The 21,927-nt window shown below is 46.4% G+C and overlaps 1 protein-coding gene across 1 annotated transcript; it reads right to left on the reverse strand.

Annotated features, from left to right (window-relative positions):
* Nucleotides 1–1,379: 1,379 nt before the first annotated feature.
* On the reverse strand, nucleotides 1,380–8,765 carry Gpx7 (glutathione peroxidase 7). The gene is made up of 3 exons (XM_059256031.1): nucleotides 8,550–8,765; nucleotides 3,689–3,950; nucleotides 1,380–1,984 (listed from the first exon to the last, which is right to left on the reverse strand). The coding sequence occupies exons 1-3, from the start codon at nucleotides 8,682–8,684 to the stop codon at nucleotides 1,821–1,823; spliced, it is 561 nt and encodes a 186-aa protein (XP_059112014.1). The 5' UTR covers nucleotides 8,685–8,765; the 3' UTR covers nucleotides 1,380–1,820.
* Between the last annotated feature and the right edge of the window lie 13,162 nt (nucleotides 8,766–21,927).

Genomic DNA, 21,927 nt, shown 5'->3' on the forward strand with positions numbered 1-21,927 from the left:
GTCCCAGATTTCTATAAGAGATTTTTGTGTTCTGTAAGTATTGCAATGTCCACAAACTTGTGGATTAAACAATTCAACTTTCTCCCGCCTCAGGGATACGAGAAGAAAAGCAAACCTTGAATCATGGCTCCAGCTTGCTTATTAAATGTTCTTAGAGACAAGTGTGGTGGCACACCCCTTTAATCCCAACGCTTGGAAGGAAGGCGGTGGAGCTCGGTGAGTTTGAAGCCAGCTTGGTCTACATAGAAAATTCCAGGACAGTCAGGGCTACATAGACACACTGTCTAAAAAATAAATAAATAAATAAAAATAAAATTCTGAAAACTCTAGGTGCAGCTTGACGAGGAAATAAGGCCTGGTCCTAGTTTGGCCCCAGTTGGGTGGGCAAGGGCCCGAGATGCCTTCCCTGAGAACATACCACCCAAAGGAGCTGCCATGTGAATCCTTACTGATCATCTGTAGTCTGCAAATTCGTATCTGCGTTGTTTACGTTTCTCCCGCCGTGATCTGGCTAATGCAATTCAAGGGAGAAAAGATTTCTCCTGGCTCACAGTTTCAGGGAATATCAGCCCACCATAACCAGTGGTAGGATTGATTCCTGTGTGTGGGGTGGCTGGGGTCATGTTACCAGAGCAGTCTGGAAGAAGAGCCTGAAGTCCCGCTGGAATCCTGCTTGAAATCCTGCCGCTGTGGCCACACATCTGCCCCGTATATAATAGGCTCCACAACCTGCCCACCCTCAATCCAAACAGTGCCACTATCTGAGCGCCAAGCGTTCAGGTACATAGCCTGTGGGGGACAGCTCACATTTAAATTACAATACCCTTTACTTATTTTTTTATTGTAGTGTATGTTTGGTCAGAACATTTTTATGAGCATTCATGTTAGCTTGAGTGAAAAAAAATTAGAAGGGCTGGAAGCTTTTAACGTTTACTTTTATTTTATATTAATCTGTATTGTTTGAGTTTTTAAAAAAGTGGTTTATTTATTTTCATCTTGAGTGCATTGGTGTTTTGCCTGCATGGATGCCTGTGTGACGGATGGTGTCTGGTCTCTTGCAACTGCATTATAGACGCTGGTGAGCTGTTATGTGAGTGCTGAGAATTGAACCTGGGTCCTCTGGAAGAGCAGCCAGTGCTCCTAACTGCTGAGCCAACTCCAGCCCTTGTTTGGGTTTTTATTAGCACACTCTCTCTTTCTGTGCCTTTCCTTTTGCCTCTCTGGGAACAACGGGACCCAGAGTCGTGCAAGCATCGGAACTCTACCCTTCTCCCCCTCCACTCCAAGAACTTGCATCTTTTGTGATTAGATAATAATACACACAGGAACAGAGAACAACAACAACAACCACGTTTGGCTAGAATTCCATTGGCTAGAAATTTGTGTTGAGTTCAAGTTTTATTATCACAAGTAATGCTTTGTTTATAGGCAGAGAACATGTGCGGAACGCTTCCTCTTTGGCTAGCACTGCCCCAGGCACGTTCACAGGTATTAGATGCTAATCCTCACAACCTTCCTGTGAGGTAAGACTTGGCTCCCCTTTACAGAACCTGGCTAGGAGATGGTTGCTTCATACCCTTCTACAGGGCTTCTCATAGCCTGGCCGTGTTTCCTTTGGCTGGCGGCCTACTGACCGACGATTGGCTGTTCAGAACTCTCATTGGCCAGGAGTTGCTATTCCTTGCTCTTGGATTCAAATCATCCAAGTCTTAGACTTTTTCCTCTATGTGAGTGAAGAGACGAGAAGCCCGGCTCTCTGCCTGTGAAGCACCACTTGAGTTTGCTGAGGGGGTGGGAGTGGTGGAGAAGCGGGAACCGGGTCATAACTCTTCCCGTCTCTGAAGGATGAGCTTTGCCACCAGCTCTGTGATCCGGGGTTTGATCTCCTGCATGGGCACAGTTGGATCCCAAGCCCCCACCACTTTTCCATCTGGGGCCACGAGGTACTTCCAGAAGTTCCAGGTAGGCTCCTTCCCAGAAGTCTCTAAAGAAAAAGGAAGCAGTAGAACGGTGTGCCTCTCTGTGCCCTCCTGGGATCCCACTGTTGGTGTAACTCTCACACCCAGGCCCCACTCAGACTACTAAAATTAGAGCCACTGAGAACAAGACCCAACTCCCAACACTTTTCCAGAGCTCTCCAGGAGATTCCAACGTAGGATCCCAATTGAGAGAGCCGACTTTAGGATTCTGGGAAGTCCCTGATAGAACACTATCAATCATCCTTCCCTAATCACCCCAAATGGCCGCGCCCTGTTCGCTAAGTCTGTTTTGTTTTGAGTCAGGATCCTGTGTAACCCAGGCTACCTTACTTAGTCTTGCTATCTAGCTGAGGAAGTCCTGGAAGTATCCTCGCTTCTAACTCCCGAGTGCAGGCCTGTACAATTCCCTGCTTCCCATGAAATCTTAACGACTTCTAGAGCTTAGTCCATGTACTGGCTGAATCAAAATCACTGTCAGGGAGTGGGGGCCTGAAAAGAAATTCTTGGGCCCTGCTAGAGTAAGGTTCAGGCTTGTACAGTTATAAGATCTTTCCAGGTGCTTCCAAAGCAAGGCCCAGATGGATCTACAACTGCAGGAACTGGAAGAAAACTAACAAAACACGTAGGAAGGGGGAAAGTATGACTTAATGAAAACATAAAGCTCACCAGATTCCAAAGTTCACAAGCTCTGCCACTGAGACTGGGGCATTCTGAATGACTTTTCATTCTTTCTTTTGAATAAGTAGAGGTGTTTTGCTTGCATGTATGTCTGTACACCGTATGTGTACACTGTCTGAGGAGGCCAGAAGAGGGTATTGGATTCCCTGGGACTGAAATTGTAGACGGTTGTGAGCTGCCATGTGGGCACTAGGAATCAAATCTGGACAAGCAGCCAATACTCTTAGCCTCTGAGCCATCTCTCTAATCCCAGAATCCCACTTTTTAATGAGCAGGCTCAGACCATCAAATGTTTGACCCTTGGTGAACCAAGCCTGCCTCTTTCATAGATAGCCAGTCCCACAAAGAGATAACCTACGTCGTAAAACTTATTCCTCACAAAATAATCCGATATCTACCCAACCTTCCAGAGAGACAGCACTGTGTAGATGTCCCACCTGATAAGACCTAAGCCATCAGAGTGCAGTTCCATTGAAACACTGCCTGACTGCCCACAGAGCCCCCCGCCCCACACATGAAAGCACCCCCTTACACCATCTCTGCAGCTTCTCTACTGCCTTGTCTGTTGCAGCTAGACCACAGGGTACCTAACAAACTCTACTGCCTTTCTGTCCTTGGTGATTTCATTCACAGCCCACACATCATGCCTGTCACTGGTATTCCAGGCATGGCAATTAAGCTAATCTTTCAGAGAGAAGGTTTCCCTTTTAGTGACTTTCAGTCATCTGGTCACCCTTCTCCAGGCGTGTGGCGTCTCCTGGCTGTGTCTTGTTTCTCGCTCCTCAGTCTACAAGCTCAGCTAAGGAACGATGACAAAAGCGTGATGACCCAGAGACAAGATTTCAGGGAAGTCCTAGGGTGAGACAGCAGGCGTGGAGAGACTTGGGCAGGATTCCTCCTCTGCTCATGCCTGCCTTCACTTTCCTCCAAGGGTTAGGAAGAGAAAGGTGACACAGCCAGCTAGCAGCTTCTGCTGCCCAGGGAGTCATGGCCACAGCCAGGGAGGGAAGAGGAGAAGGGACAGGACTCACGGGTTAGGTATTTGAAGACAGGGTGGGCACCAGAGCCGGTGACTGCGGTCTTGCTGAACATGGGAAAAGAGACACTGTAGGTGTGGCGGGCAAAGTTCTCGATCTCCCTGTTGGTGTCTGGTTCCTGCTGGCCAAACTGGTTGCAAGGGAAGGCAAGCACGTTAAAATGGTAGGGACCCAGGTCCCGCTGCAGCTGCTGCAGGGCTCGGTAGTTCTGGTCTGTGAAGCCACATTCGCTAGCTACGTTTACCACCAGGGAAACCTGCATGGCCAAAACAAACAAAACAGAAGAACGCTCAGAACCATATACAATCCAGCACAGAGGCACGCACTTGTATCTGCTCTGATATGTCCACATAGGTGATTCCATCTCACATGCAAGAATGCTACGTACATATGTAAATATGTGTATAATGCTCTCACATAATATACCCGCATATGAAATCAAGCATGTAGGGGCCTATACACATGTACACACATACAGGAGTATCTGTGACGGTAGGCACACAATTCACCTAAATTAATATGCACATGCTCTAAGATGCAAACCTACATATAGCCACTAGGATACGAATCCACAAATACATATAGCCCATTCCCAGAGAGGCATGCACACAGAGAGCACATATCAGCAGGTGATGCTAGGGAGGAGAAAGGCACACTTGGGTTCAGTTTGGTTCGGTCAGCTGGGTACTTCCAGGAATTCAGGCGAGCTCCTTCCCAGAAGTCTCTAAAGAAAAAGGAAGCAGAAGAGTAGTGTGCCTCCCTGTGCCTTCCCCTGGATGGGGCTGCCAGTACATGGGTACATAGACAGAATGACCCCCAGGACAATCCTTTTCATCTCCTCCCTTCCAGCAAACAAAAACTTTGATCGCTAAGCCCTAATTTTATTAAAGGCTTTAGGCAATAAATACAAAGCTAGCTGATGGAACTGAGTTATACTGTAATTCGAATTTTGGCACCAATAATGCCACATTTCCAGCTTCTAGCTACGTATTACTGAAAGATTACAATCCTTTGCCTGGGCACCCTCGCCCTAGCCCCGTGACTGCTTTTGAGACAAGCTGGGATAATATCATCCGACTACCTAAAGAAGACCATTTCCCAGGGTCAGTCTGGAACACTGGGCACAGATTGCTGAAGCTAGATGGGATTCTCAAATTCAGTACTACCAAAATTACAGGTCTTCATTGTGGGGAGTTGTCCTGTTTATTGTAGACTATTTGGCATCATCCTAGTCTGTACCCACTAGATGTCTAGGCTTGACCACCAAAAAAAACAAAAACAAAAAAAAAAAACACGTTTCCCCATGGGTTCTGTGGCACAGACCTGTTGCACAAATTCCTAAATGGTCTTTTTTTTTGGGGGGGGGTTGGTTTTTCAAGACAAGGTTTCTCTGTGTAGCCTGGAACTAGCTCTGCAGACCAGGCTGGCCTTGAACTCACAGAGATCCGCCTGCCTCCTGAGTGCTGGGATTAAAGGTGTGCACCGTCACCACCCAACCCTAAATGATCTTATAATAAAAAATCCAGAACCAGATATTGGGGTAAATGCTGAAAGATCAGAGAGACAAAGGAACAAGCCACTGCCACCTCTTACCTCTAGGACTCCTCAGCCTGAAAAGGTTCAGTTCCTGTCTCCTTACGCCTTATATACCTTTCTCCTTCCTTCCTAGTGCTGGGATTAAAGGTGTGAATCCTCAAGTTCTGGGATTAAAGGCATGTGACTCCCAAGTACTGGGATTAAAGGTGTGTGCCACCACTGCCTGGCTCTGTTTCTCTCCTAGACTGAATCAATCCCATGTAGTCCAGGGTGGCTTTGAACTCACAGAGATCCAGACGGATCTCTGCCTCTCAAGTGCTAGGATTAAAGGTGTGTGCCACCACTGCCTGGCTTCTATGTTTAATCTAGTGGCTTGTTCTGTTCTCTGATCTTCAGGCAGATTTTATTAGGGTACACAATATATTACCACACACCTGTAATCCCAGCTCTAAGGAGACTGAGGCAGTAGAATTGCAAATGGGAGGCCAACCTAAACCTCATAGGAAGACCATCTCTTAGCCAAAAATAAATAAATAATAAATAAATAAATAAAGTGAAAAATATAAAAAAATAATGCTGCATGCCTTTAATCTCTGCTCTTAGGTTTTAGGAGGCAGAGACAGAGGCAGGAGGATCTCTATGAGTTCAAGGCCAACCTGATCTACATAGCAATTTCTAGGCTAGCTACTGCACAGCGAGACACTGTGTCTCAAAACAAAACAATACAACAAAACAAACTGGAGAGACAGCACTTTGCTGCCATGCCTGACAATCTGAGTTTAATCCCAGGGCCCCACAAAGTAGAAGGAAAGAAATGACTCCCCCAAGTTGTTCTCTGGCACCCTACACACAAACACACACACACACACACACACACACACACACACACACACACACACTGTAATAATAAAAAAAGGTTTTCTTTCTTTCTTTTTTTTTTCCGTTCTTTTTTGTTTTTTGGTTTTTCGAGACAGGGTTTCTCTGTGTGGCTTTGGAGCCTTTCCTGGAACTCACTCTGTAGACCAGGCTGTCCTCAAACTCAGAGATCCACCTGGCTCTGCCTCCTGAGTGCTGGGATTAAAGGCGTGTGCACCACCGCCCAGCCTTATTTTAATTTTTTTGGGACGGGATCTCATTACCTAATTGTAGCCTTGGCTGGCCTGGAACTTGCTATATTGACCAGACTGGCTTTGAACTCACAGAGATCTGCCTGCTTCTGCTACCCAAGTGCTGGCATTAAAAGTGTGCGTCACGGGGCTGGAGAGATGGCTCAGTGGTTAAGAGCACCAACTGCTCTTCCAGAGGTCCTGAGTTCAATTCCCAGCAACCACATGGTGGCTCACAACCACTTGTAATGAGATCTGGTACCCTCTTCTGGCCTGCAGGGACACATGCAGGAAGAATACTGTATACATAATAAATAAATAAATTTAAAAAAAAAAAAAAGTGTGCGTCACTCGCTGGGCAGCGGTGGCCCATGCCTTTAATCCCAGCACTAGGGAGGTAGAGCCAGGTGGATCTCTGTGAGTTCGAGGCCAGCCTGGTCTACAGAGCAAGATCCAGGACAGGCACCAAAGCTACACAGAGAAACCCTGTCTCGAAAAACCAAAAAAAATAAAAATAAAAAAAATAAAATGTGCATCACTGTTCCAGGCTAACTCTATACACTATTCCTTTTAGTAGTTGAAAAATATCTTGTCTTTTTTTAAAAATCTCTTATTGCTAATAATTAATTAATTAATTGGGATTACCTGGTTCAGTTTTCAGTGACTAGTTTATTGTCTTTTTTCCCATAAGCTTGATTAAAGCATAAACTTGTTCTGCTCATTACTATTCTCTTCAGGGCTTGGGTTTCTAACGAGTAGGTGCTGAGTACTAAACAAGGACTCAGTGAGTGGAGGAGCTGCTCAGGGTGTATCTGGGGTCTCTGTCCAGCCATAGCAGAGGGGAGGAACCGGCCCTGCTCTTTGCTACTCTTTGTCTGGAGTTTGGATGAGGTCACTGACCGAGACCTACAGGACACACAGCAGCGTAAAGCTTACCAAGTACTTCCACACTGACCTCTCCCTTTGAAACTCAACGCATCAGACAGAGCAAGGACTCCCAGCATAACTGAGAATTTCAAGGCGATCAAAATTAGTTTCATCCCCAAAGATGGCCCTACACCCAAGAAAAGCATGCTGATAGTCATTCTTTCGTGATTCATCCAAATCTGGATGATGGGCTCACGGGTCCATTTATGTCCAACGCCACACACATCTTCACACCAGGGTCTTCATCTCAAGAGGCAGAAGATTCTTTGAAAGACTTTTTAAATTTAATTAATTATTAATTTTTTTTTTCCGAGATAGGGCCTTGAGCCCACAGGGGTCAGCTTGTCTCTTCCTCCCTAGTGCAGAGCTGGGATTAAAGGCCTGCCACACCAGACCCCGCTCTTGAGAGGATTCTTCATCACGAACAATGTTAGCACCTCTGAACTAAGTTCAGAGACCCTCTGGGCTCTCCTGGGCCCCATCAGCCTCATCTACCACCATTTAGCCCAGGGGTTTGTATCCTTCAGGGATACAACACTGTTGAAATCCCTGGTCCTCCCCACCCTTCTTATAGTTTTGCTTGTTTCTGGACTTGGCCAGCTCTCTTTGTCCCGATCTGTCTTGCTCAAGTCTTTTTTTTTTTTTTTTTTTTAAAGACCCAATCCTGATACACTTCCTTACCGTGATTCAGTCTAGCAAGGAGGAGCCTGTCCGCCTGGATGGCTAGCAATTCCATCACAACTGCCCTCTAAGGGTTAGGCCCTGAGAGGACCAAGGATGGGAAGGGTGTAGGTAGGGTTCTCTTCCAGCATGGGCTGCTTTTTACTGTTGTGTGGTCCTTTGCCCACGTCTTCGTTCTCAGGGCCTTAAGTGTGCATTCTAAGACTCAAGCAGGGGTCCATCTTAGGTGGTCACTCCCTCTGCTGCACATCTGTCTCTCCCTGTTCTCATTGGACCCACTGTTCTAGGCGCAAAAGCCGGACTGGAGGGGCAAAAGGCTAAGGTTACTTTTACTCTTAGGAGAGGCATTCACCTTCTGGGCGAGATCATGAGCCCCAGAGCGCGCAGACAGCTCATGTGGCTCCTGAGCTGTGCCACGTCACCGCGGGCCTGAGTAGGCAAGGGCCTGGGGGCGCCAAATGGATGGATCGCGGGGCTGGGATCCCCAGGGTGGTGTCCGAGCTGTGACACACCCGAGGGGAGCATCCCCGGAAGAGCCCCGGCCCGGGTGCCCCCATCAAGCCCTGCCCCCCGCCCAGCCAGGCCCGCAGGGGACCGTCACTCACCGAGCCGCGGTACTTCTCCAGCGACACCAGCTTGCCCCGGATGTTGACCGCCTTGAAGTCGTAGAAGTCCTGCTCGGATTGCACGCAGGCCGCGGCCCATAGGAGCAGCCACGCCGCCGCCGCGGCTGCAACCATGGCTCGCTTCCGAGGTGGCGGCTTGGCGAGAGAAAAGACCGGCAGGGGAGACCCGGCGTTGGGGGCGGAAGGAGGCGGCCCACTGGGCAGGACGCGCCCCCTTCGCGGTCGCCTCTGCAGGCACGGAGTCCTGCCTCTGGACCTCAGTTTCCCTAGCTGTTCTGCGCCGGTCAGCTCAAGATCCAAGGATCCTGTTTTCTTGAGTCTGAGACTAAAATTCGCTTCTATGAATTTGCTCGCTCATGCTCAGGATGCAGCGACTTAATAGGGAAAGAGAGGAGAAAATCTGTGTGTGAGATTAGCTTCTAGATAGTGCTTGGCCTTAGGGGGATCGCTCTACCACTCTGAGCCTCAGTTGCTTCACGGGAATACACAGTATAGAATTGGGAGTACCGGACTGTAACAGAAAAATGATGGAAAACACTTTGATAGCCGAACGATGTATGCGAGCTTTAGGTTAACGAATGTAGTGTTTTACCCAGTTGGAGAGGTCAGAGAAGACAAAGGAGCCTGAGTCTACAGCGGTTTGGATTCCTGCAGTGCAGGAGGTTTGGGGATAATCTATTGGTTCACCCAGCAGACTCCAAGATAGCAGACCTTTTACACTGTCGCCTGTCAATCACTGGAATAGTGTCTCCTGGCAGGAGGCGCAACAGGAGCCGAGAAGGCTCCTTATCTGGAGCAGCTGACAGCTAAAGGCTTTTTGTGAACACTAACATGGCTAGCAGCCGGAATCTCAAGTCTTTAGTGACAGGAGATCTGGACAGCACACTACAGTGTTTCCCAGGCTCAGAAAACCTCTATGACAACCACGAAGGGCTGAACATCTGTTGGTGACAAAGTATGAGTTAACATACGCTTGGAGGACCTGTTCTGTGCCACGTTCAGCTCTAGGCGCCTTTTGTGCCATGGTGATGAACAAGATGTGTGGTCCCTATTCAGAGGGAGATAGGGCACTAAGTAGTTCACAATTAACTCTAAAACTACTGTTACAGCAAAGCTGAGGGTGGGGTGGGGAAGCGACAGGAGGTTTGAACTGACGACCTCTGACGAATGAGCAGACAATATTGAAGTAAAAGCAGGAAGTGTGTGCGAAGGTCGCCAGGGAGAGCAAAACATGATACACTGGGCAAGAAAGGCTGGTTTGGCTGGAATGGAGAGAACACCCAGGGGGTGGCGATGGGGTAGGGGTGAGTGGGGGGTGTCACATAGCTTGGTGGGCCACAGTAAAGTTTATGGGTTTGCTGGGCATGGTAGCCAATGACTTTAGTCCCAGCATTTGGGGGACAGAGGCAGGCAGATTTCTGAGTTAGAAGTCAACCTGGTCTCTATAGCTCCAGGCCAGCTGTAAAAAAAAAAATAAATAAATAAAAATAAAAATAAAAATAAAAATAAAAAAAAATTACAGGCTTTAAATCCAGAAATGAAGTTTTATTTTTTGTTTCTGCTAGCTTAAGCATCATGGTGAGTCCTACATATTGCAGACAGATTCCTCCGGCTTCTCGTGGTGAAGAGCAGACGCTGGAGGAAAGGAAACGGGCACTTCAAGGCCCAGAGATGGTGACAGCAGAGCCCCGTATTGAAACAGGAAAGGGACTGTCAAAGTTGGGAAGGCTGAGCAAAGGTGTCATCGTAGGGGAGCTGTGACAGGGAAGGCACCCAGCATGAGGGGAGGGTGGGGCGGGTGAGCCTGGAGGAGTCTTCAGGAGCCAGCTGGGGAAAGGCTGCATGTGCCACGTCACTCTGTAGGCTGTAGCTAGCAGACCCGAAACTGAGTACAAGGTACACAGTAAGATTTGAGACCCGGGCACTCAGATTTCAGAGTAGGCTGTCTTTCTGTGCCGCCGAGATAGCCTCTCGCTTCAGGAGCAGACCAGTTTGCCCGCAGAGGTGGGATACAGGACGACAGAGGTGTTCCAGGCAAGTGTCCTAGCCCTTCTGCCTCCTTACCCCTATCCTGTGGGAGCCTTGAGGCCCGTGATAGGTCTTATTAGCATAAACAGCTGAGCCGACAGTAACTTTGTATAGTTGTCCACTTCCGTGACTGCCTTGCCCATTAGGCTGGGAGCATCTCCAAGGAAGGCCTGTATCTGGTCATCTTTGTGTCCTCTTTCCATATACTAAACACTCAATTAATGTTTACTTTTTTTTTTTTTTTTTTTTCTTCGGTTTTTCGAGACAGGGTTTCTCTGTGTAGCTTTGTGCCTTTCCTGGAACTCACTTGGTAGCCCAGGCTGGCCTCGAACTCATAGAGATCCGCCTGGCTCTGCCTCCCGAGTGCTGGGATTAAAGGCGTGCGCCGCCACCACCGCCCGGCTAATGTTTACTTTTAAAAAAGTCTTCTGGTGCCGGGCGGTGGTGGCGGCGCACGCCTTTAATCCCAGCACTTAGGAGGCAGAGCCAGGTAGATCTCTGTGAGTTCAAGGCCAGCCTGGGCTACCAAGTGAGTTCCAGGAAAGGCGCAAAGCTACACAGAGAAACCCTGTCTTGAAAAACCAAAAAAAAAAAAAAAAAAAAAAAAAAAAGTCTTCTGGTGACTTCTACTACGTGTCCATGCTAGACTCTGATATGAGATGCTGTTGATTTTAGCCAACAGAGTGTAATCTGTCACTTTCTTTTCAGTCCACTACATATTTCTGATGTTTTAAAAAGAGCACAGTTATTTCCAGGTGGCACCTCTAACAACTAGGAGACTGGAAGACATGGACAAATCACACTGAATCTCAGCTGAGCATTTGAAAGTGTTAGGGACTCACTCTAGGATCCCTACTCCTCCTTTTTCCTACAATAAGCTCAAAGGCGTTATTCATGGATATTTAAGATGCTCACAATATTTGTTCATCAGACTGTTGAGTGCCTAATATGAGACTATTTAAAGAGTTTTTAATATAGTAAAAAATAAAAATAAATGTATTGAGTTTATATTCCTGTGGGAGAAGAAAGGGCTAAAAACTAAAACATACATAGAAAACCTTTAACACTTTAGATAAAAGAAGCATCAGGGTAGAGGGGTAATGTGGGAGGAAGAGGGATCACAATATTGTATGGTACCCTGTCCCTCATAGCTTGGGTCTTGAACCTCGGCTCAGGGTAGCAAGGGAATGAAGTAGACAAACACACATACAATGAAGCTGGATGATGGGGTTTTTGTTTGTTTGTTTGTTTGTTTGGTGGTGTTGTTTGTTTCTGCTCTTTGGGGGGGCCACCACCCAGCTCCCAAATAAATTACACACAGAGGCTTATTCTTTTTTTTTTTTTTTTTTTTTTTTTTTTCGAGACAGGGTTTCTCTGTGTAGATTTGCGCCTTTCCTGGAACTCACTTGGTAGCCCAGGCTGGCCTCGAACTCACAGAGATACGCCTGGCTCTGCCTCCCGAGTGCTGGGATTAAAGGCGTGCGCCACCACCGCCCGGCTCAGAGGCTTATTCTTAATTATAAATGCTTGGCCTTAGCTTGGCTTGTTTCTTGCCAGCTTTTCCTAACTTTAAATTATTTCTGTCTACCTTTTGCCTCTGGGCTTTTTGCTTTTCTTACTTCTGTAATCTTACTTTTACTCTTACTACATGGCTGGCTGTGTGGCTGGGTGGTTGGTCCCTCTCTTGTCCTCCTCTCCTTGTTCTCTCCTTCCTTCATCTCTCCTCTCCCAGATTTCTCCTTCTATTAATTCTTTCTGCCTGCCAGCCCCACCTATCCTTTCTCCTGCCTTGCTATTGGCCATTCAGCTCTTTATTGGACCATCAGGTGTTTTAGACAGGCAAAGTAACAAAGCTTCACAGAATTAAACAAATGCGACATAAAAAAAGTAACACACCTTAAAATATTGTACAAGTTGGGTTTGTTTGGTTTTTTTTGATGTTGTTGTTGTTTGTTTGTTTTTTTAGACAGGGTTTCTCTGTGTAGCCCTGGCTGTCCTGGAACTCTCTCTGTAGACTATGCTGGCCTCAAAATCACAGAGATCCACCTGTCTCTGCCTCCCAAGTGCTGGAATTAGAGGTGAGCGCCACCACCACCCAATGATTTTTTTTTAACACTACTGCTATCACTGCAGCCTGAAACCTTAGCATGTTTATTAGGTACAGCACAGGGGGAGGGCTAGTTTAGTCTTCCTAGAAGGTCTCTGTAGGCGAGCAGTCTAAGGCTGTCGGCATCCTGGAGGAGGAAGCTGCAGTTGCTAGTCTTTGCACATACTGGTCAGTCATTCATAAACACTCATACCCAGTCTCCTGAAGAAAACTCTGCCATCCCTCTAAGCCTGATCCATAGGTAATGGCTTTACCAATTTCCCATGGCCAACAGGACTTGCTCATACCAAAATACACCCTCACTCAGAATTTCACTTACTCAGGGCTTCCTCCATTCCCTACAGTATGTGTTCTTTTTCTATTATTACTGTATATATGTATTAGTCAGGGTTCTCTAGAGGAACAGAATTGATTGAATGAATGAATGTGTGTGTGTGTGCGTGTGTGTATGATTTATTGTAATGGCTTACAGGCTATGATCCAGCTAGTCCAACAAAGGCTGTCTTCCAATGGAAGGTCCAAGAGTCCAGTAGCCAGTATGTGCTGGAATCCTGAAGTAGGTCCTAATGCTGGTAAAGGAATGGACTTGCCAGTGAAAATGAGAGCAAGCAGGCAAAGGGAACAAGCTTCCTTCCTCCATGTCTTTTAATAGAGGTACCAGTAAAAGGTGTGGCCCAGATTAAAGGTGGATCTTCCCACTTCAAAAGATCTGGATTAAAAGAGGGTCTTCCCACTTCAGACGATTTAATTAAGAAATAATCCCTCACAGGTGTACCCAGCTGCTTGGGTTTTAGTTAATTCCAGATGTAGTCAAGTTGACAACTAAGAATAGCCATCACAAGTTTATACCTTGTCAACCTGACAATCAGATCTCCTTATGTCATGCTTAATTTCCAAATAAAACAATAAGCAGGTCATAATTATGCCTAACATGATATAACTATTCCTTGTATAACTGAAAATACATTAAAATTTTTAGAATAGCCGGGCGGTGGTGGCGCACGCCTTTAGTCCCAGCACTCGGGAGGCAGAGCCAGGCGGATCTCTGTGAGTTCGAGGCCAGCCTGGGCTACCAAGTGAGTTCCAGGAAAGGCGCAAAGCTACACAGAGAAACCCTGTCTCGAAAAGCCAAAAAAAAAAAAAATTTTAGAATAGATGACAACATCCCTTGAGGGACATTCTTTTGGTATTTCAAAACTTAAATATGATAACCACTGATATTCTCTTAGTTGATGTTACACTACATGATAAATGGAGGAAAGAAAACCAATATCTGTACAAGCATATTCTTAACAAAATAAGACAGAAAACTCATGTCAATTATAATCCTTATTTCTGCAGCCTGGTCACATGGCTTTAGCTGGTATTATAACTATCATCCTCTATTACCCATTCTGCATATCCTCGACCCTCAGCATGCACTTCATCAGGTCTTGGCTCTTTTCTTGGAGGAGTGACCCATACTTTCATTCCTGAAAAGTCTGTGCTCTCTGTCTTCCTGCCTGGATTAGGCTGTTGAAGTTTCCCATTGACTTTAATCACAGGACATGGTAGCACCAAGAGACACCCTAAAGGATCTCCTGCATTCTAGACATAATCGCTCTTACCTCCATTGTGAAAAGACAGTCCAATTTCCCCTTGGTAATCTGGATCAATCACACCTTCTAATGCTTCATTTCTTTTCTCAGCCTCTTGGTTTAAGGGCATCAGAAGCCCAGAGTGGCCAGGGGGACATATGAGCTTCCAGTTTAATGGAGTGTTGTGTCTCCTGACAAGACTACTCCCTAGTCCTAGAACCAAAACTTCTAGGCCAGCAGAACTTAAGGTCACTGGAACAGAAAGCAAAAATTTCCCTCGTGAGTCACTAGGTGTGATAGTGTGTGGTGATATTTTGATTGTGCTCTAATAAATAAAGCTTACCTGGAGATCAGAGTGAGGAGCTAGCCCCTAGTTAACCATAGAGGCAGGGCACTTTAATCTCAGCACTTGGGATCTCATGCTTTTGATCCCAGTACTTGGGAGGCACACACTTTTAATCCCAGCACTAGGAAGGAGGAAACAGGAAGTGATATATAAGGCGGGCAGAGACAGGAGCTTGGCCCCTTGCTGTGGGATGTCTTTCTGTATGCTGTTAATATATGTCGCTCCCATTGGATGCCATCCAAGGAGCAACATGTAATAAATAGGACACAGGTAAAGCCATAGAACACATGGAAATATGTATATTAATAGAAATAGGTTGAATTAAGTTATGAGCTGGCTAGCAAGAAGCCTGAGCCATAGGCCATACAATTTGTAATTAATATTAAGCCTCTGAGTAATTATTTTATAAGTAGCTGCAGGACCATGGGTGGGAGAGATTTATCCAGACCTGCAGGACCACGCGTGGGACCAAAGAAACTTCCAGCCACAGCCCCCCTTTCAGGCTGAGGAGCTGGTGAGGTAAGAAGTAGCTGTGGCTTGCTCGCTTGTCTCTCTGATCTTTAAGCATTTACCCCTATATCTGGCTTTGGGTTTTTATTATTAAGACCAATTAGAATTTGCATTACAATAGTGAGTAGAACCATTCCTTTTTCCACCCCTTGACTCCTGGACCCGTGGATCCTGGCTATGAGAGAAACCGTACTATAATATTGGACGCTGATTCAAAGCCTACGCTGCCTAGTGGAGAACTCTGCCCCAGCCCTCCAGGCTGCTGCCATTGGTGCTGTAAGTTTGTCTTCAAAGGCTATTCCACTTTTCTAACATGCCAGCTGCTTCAGGATGATGGGGAACATGGTAAAACCAGTGGATTCCATGGTCGTGGGTACACTGCCACATTTCTCTGGCTGTGAAGTGAGTTCCTTGGTCAGAAGCAATACCACGTGGAATACCATGATGATGGATAACACATTCTATAAATCCACGGATGGTGGTTTTGGCAGAAGGATTACATGCAGGAAAGGCAAATCCCTAACCAGAATAAGGATCTACTCCAGTAAGGACAAAGCGTTGTCCTTTCCAGGGAGGAAGTGGTTCAGTAGAGTCAATCTGCCACCAGGTCACTGGCTGATCACTCCGGTGAATGGTGCCATATCTGGGACTCAGTGTCACTCAGCAACAGCTGTAGTCAGGTCAGCCTTGGTGAGTGGAAGTTGAAGTTATCAAGCCCATTCATAACCCCCACCTCTGCTGCTCTGGCCACGTTGTTCATGGGCCCAATGGGCAATGCCAGGGATGGCTGGGGAAAGAGATTGACTGTACACAGACTGGGTCAGTCTATCTTCTTGATTATCGACTCCTCCTCAGCTGAAGTCACCTTTGGATGAGCATTTACTCCGGACACAAGTATCTTCGCATCCTTTGTCCATTTGGAGAGATCCATTGACATACTTTCCCCCAGATGTCTTTCTCACCAGTTTCCTAATCATGCTCTTTCCAAGTCCCTGGCCATCCAGTCAATCCATGGGCTACAGCCCATGGACCAGTGAACAATCACATCTCTAGCCATTTCTCCTTCCAAACAAAGTGTATGACCATGTGTACTGTCCGAAGCTCTGCCCATCGTGAAGATTTCCCTACTCTGGTATCTTTCAGGGTTCTCCTAGAAAGGGGTTGTAATGCTGCAGCTGTCCACTTCTGGGTGGTGCCTACATACATGCAGAACTAGCAGTAAACCAGGCTCTAGTCTTCTCTTCCTCAGTCAACCAACCACAAGGCACACCCCGTGAGGCTATGGGTGCACACTGGGCGGCAGCCAGCATTGTACCAGGACTAGAAACCATAGGCACCTGGGCAATAGTGTGTGTACCTTGTTTGTTTCTTCAGGACCTGCTCAGACCCGATCCCATGTATACCACTTCTATTCGATAATAGATAATAGATTGCTGCTGTGCACATCACACTTTATGGCTTGGTGGGTCAGATAACACCCAGCTCCTGATGGGCAGCTTAGGTCACATGGTAACTTGGTGGCCCATTGACAAACATTCAGTTTCCACTAGGGCCCAACAGCAGGCCAAGAGCTGTCTCTCAAAGGGAGAATAGCCAGCAATTATGATAGAACCTTGCTCCAAAATCCCAGAGGTCTCTTCTGTGGTTCACCTTCAGGGGCCTGCCAAAGGCTAAAAAACCGCATCCCTGTGACACCTCAAACACCATCGGGTCTGCAGGATCGTATGGTCCAAGCGGTAGCACAGCCTGCACAGCAGCCTGGACCTGTTGAAGAGTCTCTCCTGTTCCAGGCCCCACACAAAGCCAGCAGCTTTCCAAGTCGCATGGTATATGGGCCGAAGTCACACCCCCAAGTGAGGAATGTGCTGTCTCCAGGATCCAAACAGGCCCACTAACTGTTGTGCTTCTTTCTTGGTGGTGGGAGGGGCCAGAGGCAATAACTTATCCTTCACCTTAGAAAGAATATCTCTGCATGCCCCACACCCCTGGACTCCTAAGAATTTCACTGAGGTAGAGGGCCCTAGACATTTGGCTGTGTTTATTTCCCATCCTCTGATGTGCATGTATTACCAACAAGTCTAAAATGGTTGCTACCTCCTGCTCATTTGGTCCAATCAGCACAATGCCATGGATACAATGGACCAATGTGATAGTTTGTGGAAGAGACAGATGATCAAGATCCCTTTGAACTAAGTTATAACACAGAGCAGGAGAGTTAACATATCCTTAAGGTAAAACTGCAAAGGTATACTGCTGGCCTTGCCAACTGAAAAGCACATTGCTTCTGATGGTCTTTATGGACAGGTACTGAGAAAAAGCCATTTGCTAAACCAATAGTTGCAAACTATGTACCAGGAGATGTGTTAATCAGCTCAGGCAAGGACACCGCATCTGGTACAGCAGCTGCAATTGGAGTCACTACTTGATTGAGTTTTTGATAGTCAACTGTCAATCTCCACGATCCATCCGTCTTCTGCATTAGTGAGAAGAGTTAAAGGGAGATGTGTTGGGAACCACCACCCCTTATCTTTCAAGTCCTTGACGGTGGCACTGATTTCTGCAGTTCCTTCAGCGTGCCATACTGTTTTTGAGCCGTTATTTTCCTCGGCAGAGGCGACTCTAACGGCTTCTACTTAGCCTTTCCAGCCATAACAGTCCTCATTCCACAGGTCAGGGAAGCAATGTGAGAATTCTGCCAACTTCTAACCATATCTCTCCCAATTATACATTCTGGAGCTGGGGAAATAACCACAGGATGAGTTCAGGGACCCACTGGATCTACCATGAGTCAGACTTCAGCCCAGATTCCATTAATCACCTGATCTCCATAAGCCCCTGTTTTAGCTGGATGGCTACAATGTTTCTTCAGGTCTCCTGGAATCAGTGTCAATTCAGAATCAGTATCCAACAGACCCAGAATATCTGATTGTTTCCTTTCCCCCAGTGAACATTTACCCCTGTAAATGGTCATAGGTCCCTCCAGGGAAGGACTGGAGAAAGGCTAATAGTAAAACTATTAGGGATTTTATCAAGGTCCTGCCTCAGGGGAACCTGGCAATCCCTTGTTAAAGGGGTTCTGGGTTGGCAAACTGTCTAAAGTTTGGAAATTGGTTCACAGGCCAAGATTCCCTTTTGCCTTGATCTCATGCAACCTTTCCTTCATTTGTTTGAGATTTTTTTTCCACTTATACAGATCCAACAAAAATGCAGTAGGCTTCTTATCTATTTCATATCTAGAAACACCATTATTGATTAGCCAGTACCAAATGTCCATACGAGTCACGTTACCATAAAATTCACTTTGTGCCGGGTGGTGGAGGCACATCCTTTAATCCCAGCACTCCGGAGGCAGAGCCAGGTGGATCTTTGTGAGTTCGAGGCCAGCCTGGTCTACAGAGTGAGATCCAGGACAGGCTCCAAAATCACACAGAGAAACCCTGTCTCAAACACACACACACACACACACACAAAAAAAAAAGTGTGAGCTTCCATATTAAACCTAGAAACTCCACTCAGACGACCCGTATCAACGAACTCAGCCTGGTCTAGTTTCCTGTCCCTTCCATCATTATCCCACACCCTTAAAAACTATCCCCACACTGGTCCCCCAGACTTCTGCTTGAATGAATTAGCAAACCTAGTTAGCGCTTTAACAGTGTAGCGCACCTCCTCAGGGACTATACTTTCTACCTCCTCCCGAGGAGCCTGCTTAGCCTAGTGTGGTTATAGGTCTAGAGGCGACTATTGGTGGGCCCTGAGAAATGTCAGGAGTGTCTTGCCTGGCATCTCCTTCAGGATAAATCCACTGCTGGATTAGCAGACAATGAAGGGTTAAGTTCCTCAGTCAAAGGTGGGAAAGGTAATATTTCAGGGGATGAGAGTATATCTTCTGCTGAGGGTAGAAAGGCTACTTCCTCAGCTGAGATAAACTCTTGAAAATCTGTGGGTTCAAAGTTCTCAGCCTCAATAGGATCCTTCCCAGATTACAGGATTCCATTCTTTACCAATTAATACCTTTACTTGGTTATCAAGTTGATAATGAAGGCTATCCATCTGTCGTAGTTAGAGTTTCCATTGTTGTGAAGAGACACCATGACCACGGCATCTCTTATAAAGGAAAATACTTAATTGGGTGGCTTATGGTTCAGAAGTTCAGTCCAATATCATCATGGTGGGACATGGCAGCATGCAGGCAGACATGGTGCTGGAGAGTTGGCTGAGAGTCCTACATCTTGACATGCAGGAAACAGGAAGTGAACTGAACTACTGGGTGTGGCTTGAGCATATATGAGCCTCAAAGCCTGCTTTCACAGTGACACACTTCCTCCAATGAGGCCATACCTACTCCAATAAAGCCATACCTCCCAATAGTGCCACTCTCTATGAGTTTATGGGGGCCACTGACATTCAAACTACCACACCATCACAATATGTTCGTACAAAAGAATGGATTTTATTATGACATTTGCATACATATAGATAGTGTGTGTTCATCCTCAGTTCCCTCCACCCTGTCTTGTTTCCTCTCTGCTCCCACTGGTCACTTCATCTTAGAGGGAGTCTCTCTTTCAAGCTGAAGAGATGGCTAGCATAGGAGTTGAGTTCTGTTTCCGCCACCCAGGTAAAGGCTAGGAGCAGCAGAACATAATTGTAATTCCACTACTGGGAATCAGGAGGTGGATCTATCTCTTGGACTTGTTGGCCAGCCTGGCTTAATCAGTGAGCTCCAGGTTCAGTGAGGACTCTTGTCTGTAACACAAATTTTACTTTTTTTTCCCCCCCTGGAGCTGAAGACCGAACCCAGGGCCTTGAGCTTGCTAGGTAAGCTCTCTACCACTGAGCTAAATCTCCAACTCTTGTAACACAAATTTTAAATGGTATTATAATATAAATACCAGGCCAGATATTGGGGTAAATGCTGAAAGATCAGAGAGACAAAGGAACAAGCTACTGCCACATCTTACCTTTAGGACTCCTCAGCCTGAAAAGCCTCAGCCAATAGGCCTCTAGCCGAATGAGCTTCCTCTGCTGAAAAGGATTCAGCCGAAAAAGCCCCAGCTGAAAGGGACTCTTCTGGCGAAAAGCCTTTAGTTCCTCTTTCCTCAGGCCTTATATACCTTTCTCTGCCCAGCCATTACTTCCTGGGATTAAAGGTGTGTGTGCTTCCCAGTACTGGGATTAAAGGTGTGTACCACCACTGCCTGGCTCTGTTTCTCTCCTAGACCGAGTCAATCTCATGTAGTCCAGGGTGGCTTTGAATTCACAGAGATCTAGACAGATCTCTGCCTCTTGAGTGCTAGGATTAAAGGTGTGTGCCACCACTGCTTGGCCTATGTTTAATCTATGCTTAATCTAGTGGCTTGTTCTGTTCTCTGATCTTCAGGCAAATTTTATTAGGGTACACAATATATCACCACACTTGTCTCAAAAATTAAGGTAGAGAGGCTGGCTGTGGTGGTGTACATATTTAATCCCAGCACTTGGGTGGCAGAGGCAAATGAATCTCTATGAGTTTGAGGCCAGCTTGGTCCAAGTAGTGAATCCCAGGCCAGTCAAAGTTGTATTAGTGAGACCTTCTCTAAAAATAAAAGAAGTAAAAGTAAAGAATGATTGAGGAAGACACATGTGAATGTTCACACACTTAGTAACTAAAAAATTAAGAAGTCTCCCTTTTAATTTCATATCTTTTTGGGGATTACAGTTTTATGTCGATTCATCAGGAAGCCTCATTGAGAAAATGGCACTTGAGCAAAGACCTGAAGAGTGTACAGAAAGTGGAGAAGAATATTTCAGATAGTAGAGAGAGCAGGAGCAAAGGCCCTGAGGTGAGAGCATTCGTGATGTATTTGAAGGACAGCTAAGAGGCCAGTTAGCAGGAGTAAAGTGAGGGACATCAGAGGAGTAAGGGAATGGGCAGATGGGCAGGCAGACACTGCGGCTTCATACGAGCCATTGTGGAGACTTTGCCTTTGACTCTAAGTGAGACCAGAATCCGTTAAAGGGTTTTTTTGTTTTTTTTTGTTGTTGTTGGGTTTTTTTTTTGTTTTTTTGTTTTTTGTTTTTTGTTTTTTTTTTGAGACAGAGTTTCTTTGTGTAACTGCCCTGGCTATCCTGGAACTCAATTTGTAGACCAGGTTGACCTCAAACTCACACAGATTCACCTGCCTCTGCCTCCCAAGTGCTGGGATTAAAGGCGTGCGCCACCACTGCCCGGCCCATTCAACGGTTTTTAAAGAGGGAATTGACATTATTCTTTTTGTGTATGCTAGGTGCTATGGATTGTACCCAGAGCCTGGGTGTGATAGACAGCACTCTATCATTGAGCTACATTCCCAGCCCAGGAAGTGACATTCCTAATGTTCCAACAGAATCACTCGGTGTTCTGAGCAGGCCAGTTAAGGAGCTAGGCAGCTCTCCATGTGCAGGGTCTCATGGAGTGGTAGAATACAATCAGAGTCTGAATTTATTTTGAGAATTGAGGGAAAGAATTTTTTTTCTTTTTCTTTTCTTTTTGGTTTTCCAGACAGGGTTTCTTCGTGTAGCTGTTGCTGTTCTGGAACTCACTCTGTAGACTAGGCTGGCTCGAACTCAGAGATCACTCTGTCCCTCTGCCTCCTGAGTGCTGGGATTACAAGCATACAGCACCACCACCCAGCTTGGGAAAGTATTTCTTAGAGATTGGATACAGTCTGAAAGAGAAGAGTCAGAGAGGACATTGAAGTTTTTGGTGGAGCAATGCAAGGGTATAGTCCCTTTAACTGAGATGAAGAACGTCTACAGAGGCACCTG

The sequence above is a fragment of the Peromyscus eremicus genome, chromosome 2 (genome assembly GCF_949786415.1).
Source record: "Peromyscus eremicus chromosome 2, PerEre_H2_v1, whole genome shotgun sequence".
Classification (NCBI taxonomy): domain Eukaryota; kingdom Metazoa; phylum Chordata; class Mammalia; order Rodentia; family Cricetidae; genus Peromyscus; species Peromyscus eremicus.

Coding starts and splice junctions, on each gene's coding strand:
- Gpx7 (XM_059256031.1), bottom strand. CDS start 8,684: ATGGTTGCAGCCGCGGCGGCGGCGTGGCTGCTCCTATGGGCCGCGGCC. Junction 3,951..8,549: donor TGGAGAAGTACCGCGGCTCG/GTGAGTGACGGT, acceptor TTGGCCATGCAG/GTTTCCCTGGTGGTAAACGT. Junction 1,985..3,688: donor TGTCTTCAAATACCTAACCC/GTGAGTCCTGTC, acceptor CTTTTTCTTTAG/AGACTTCTGGGAAGGAGCCT.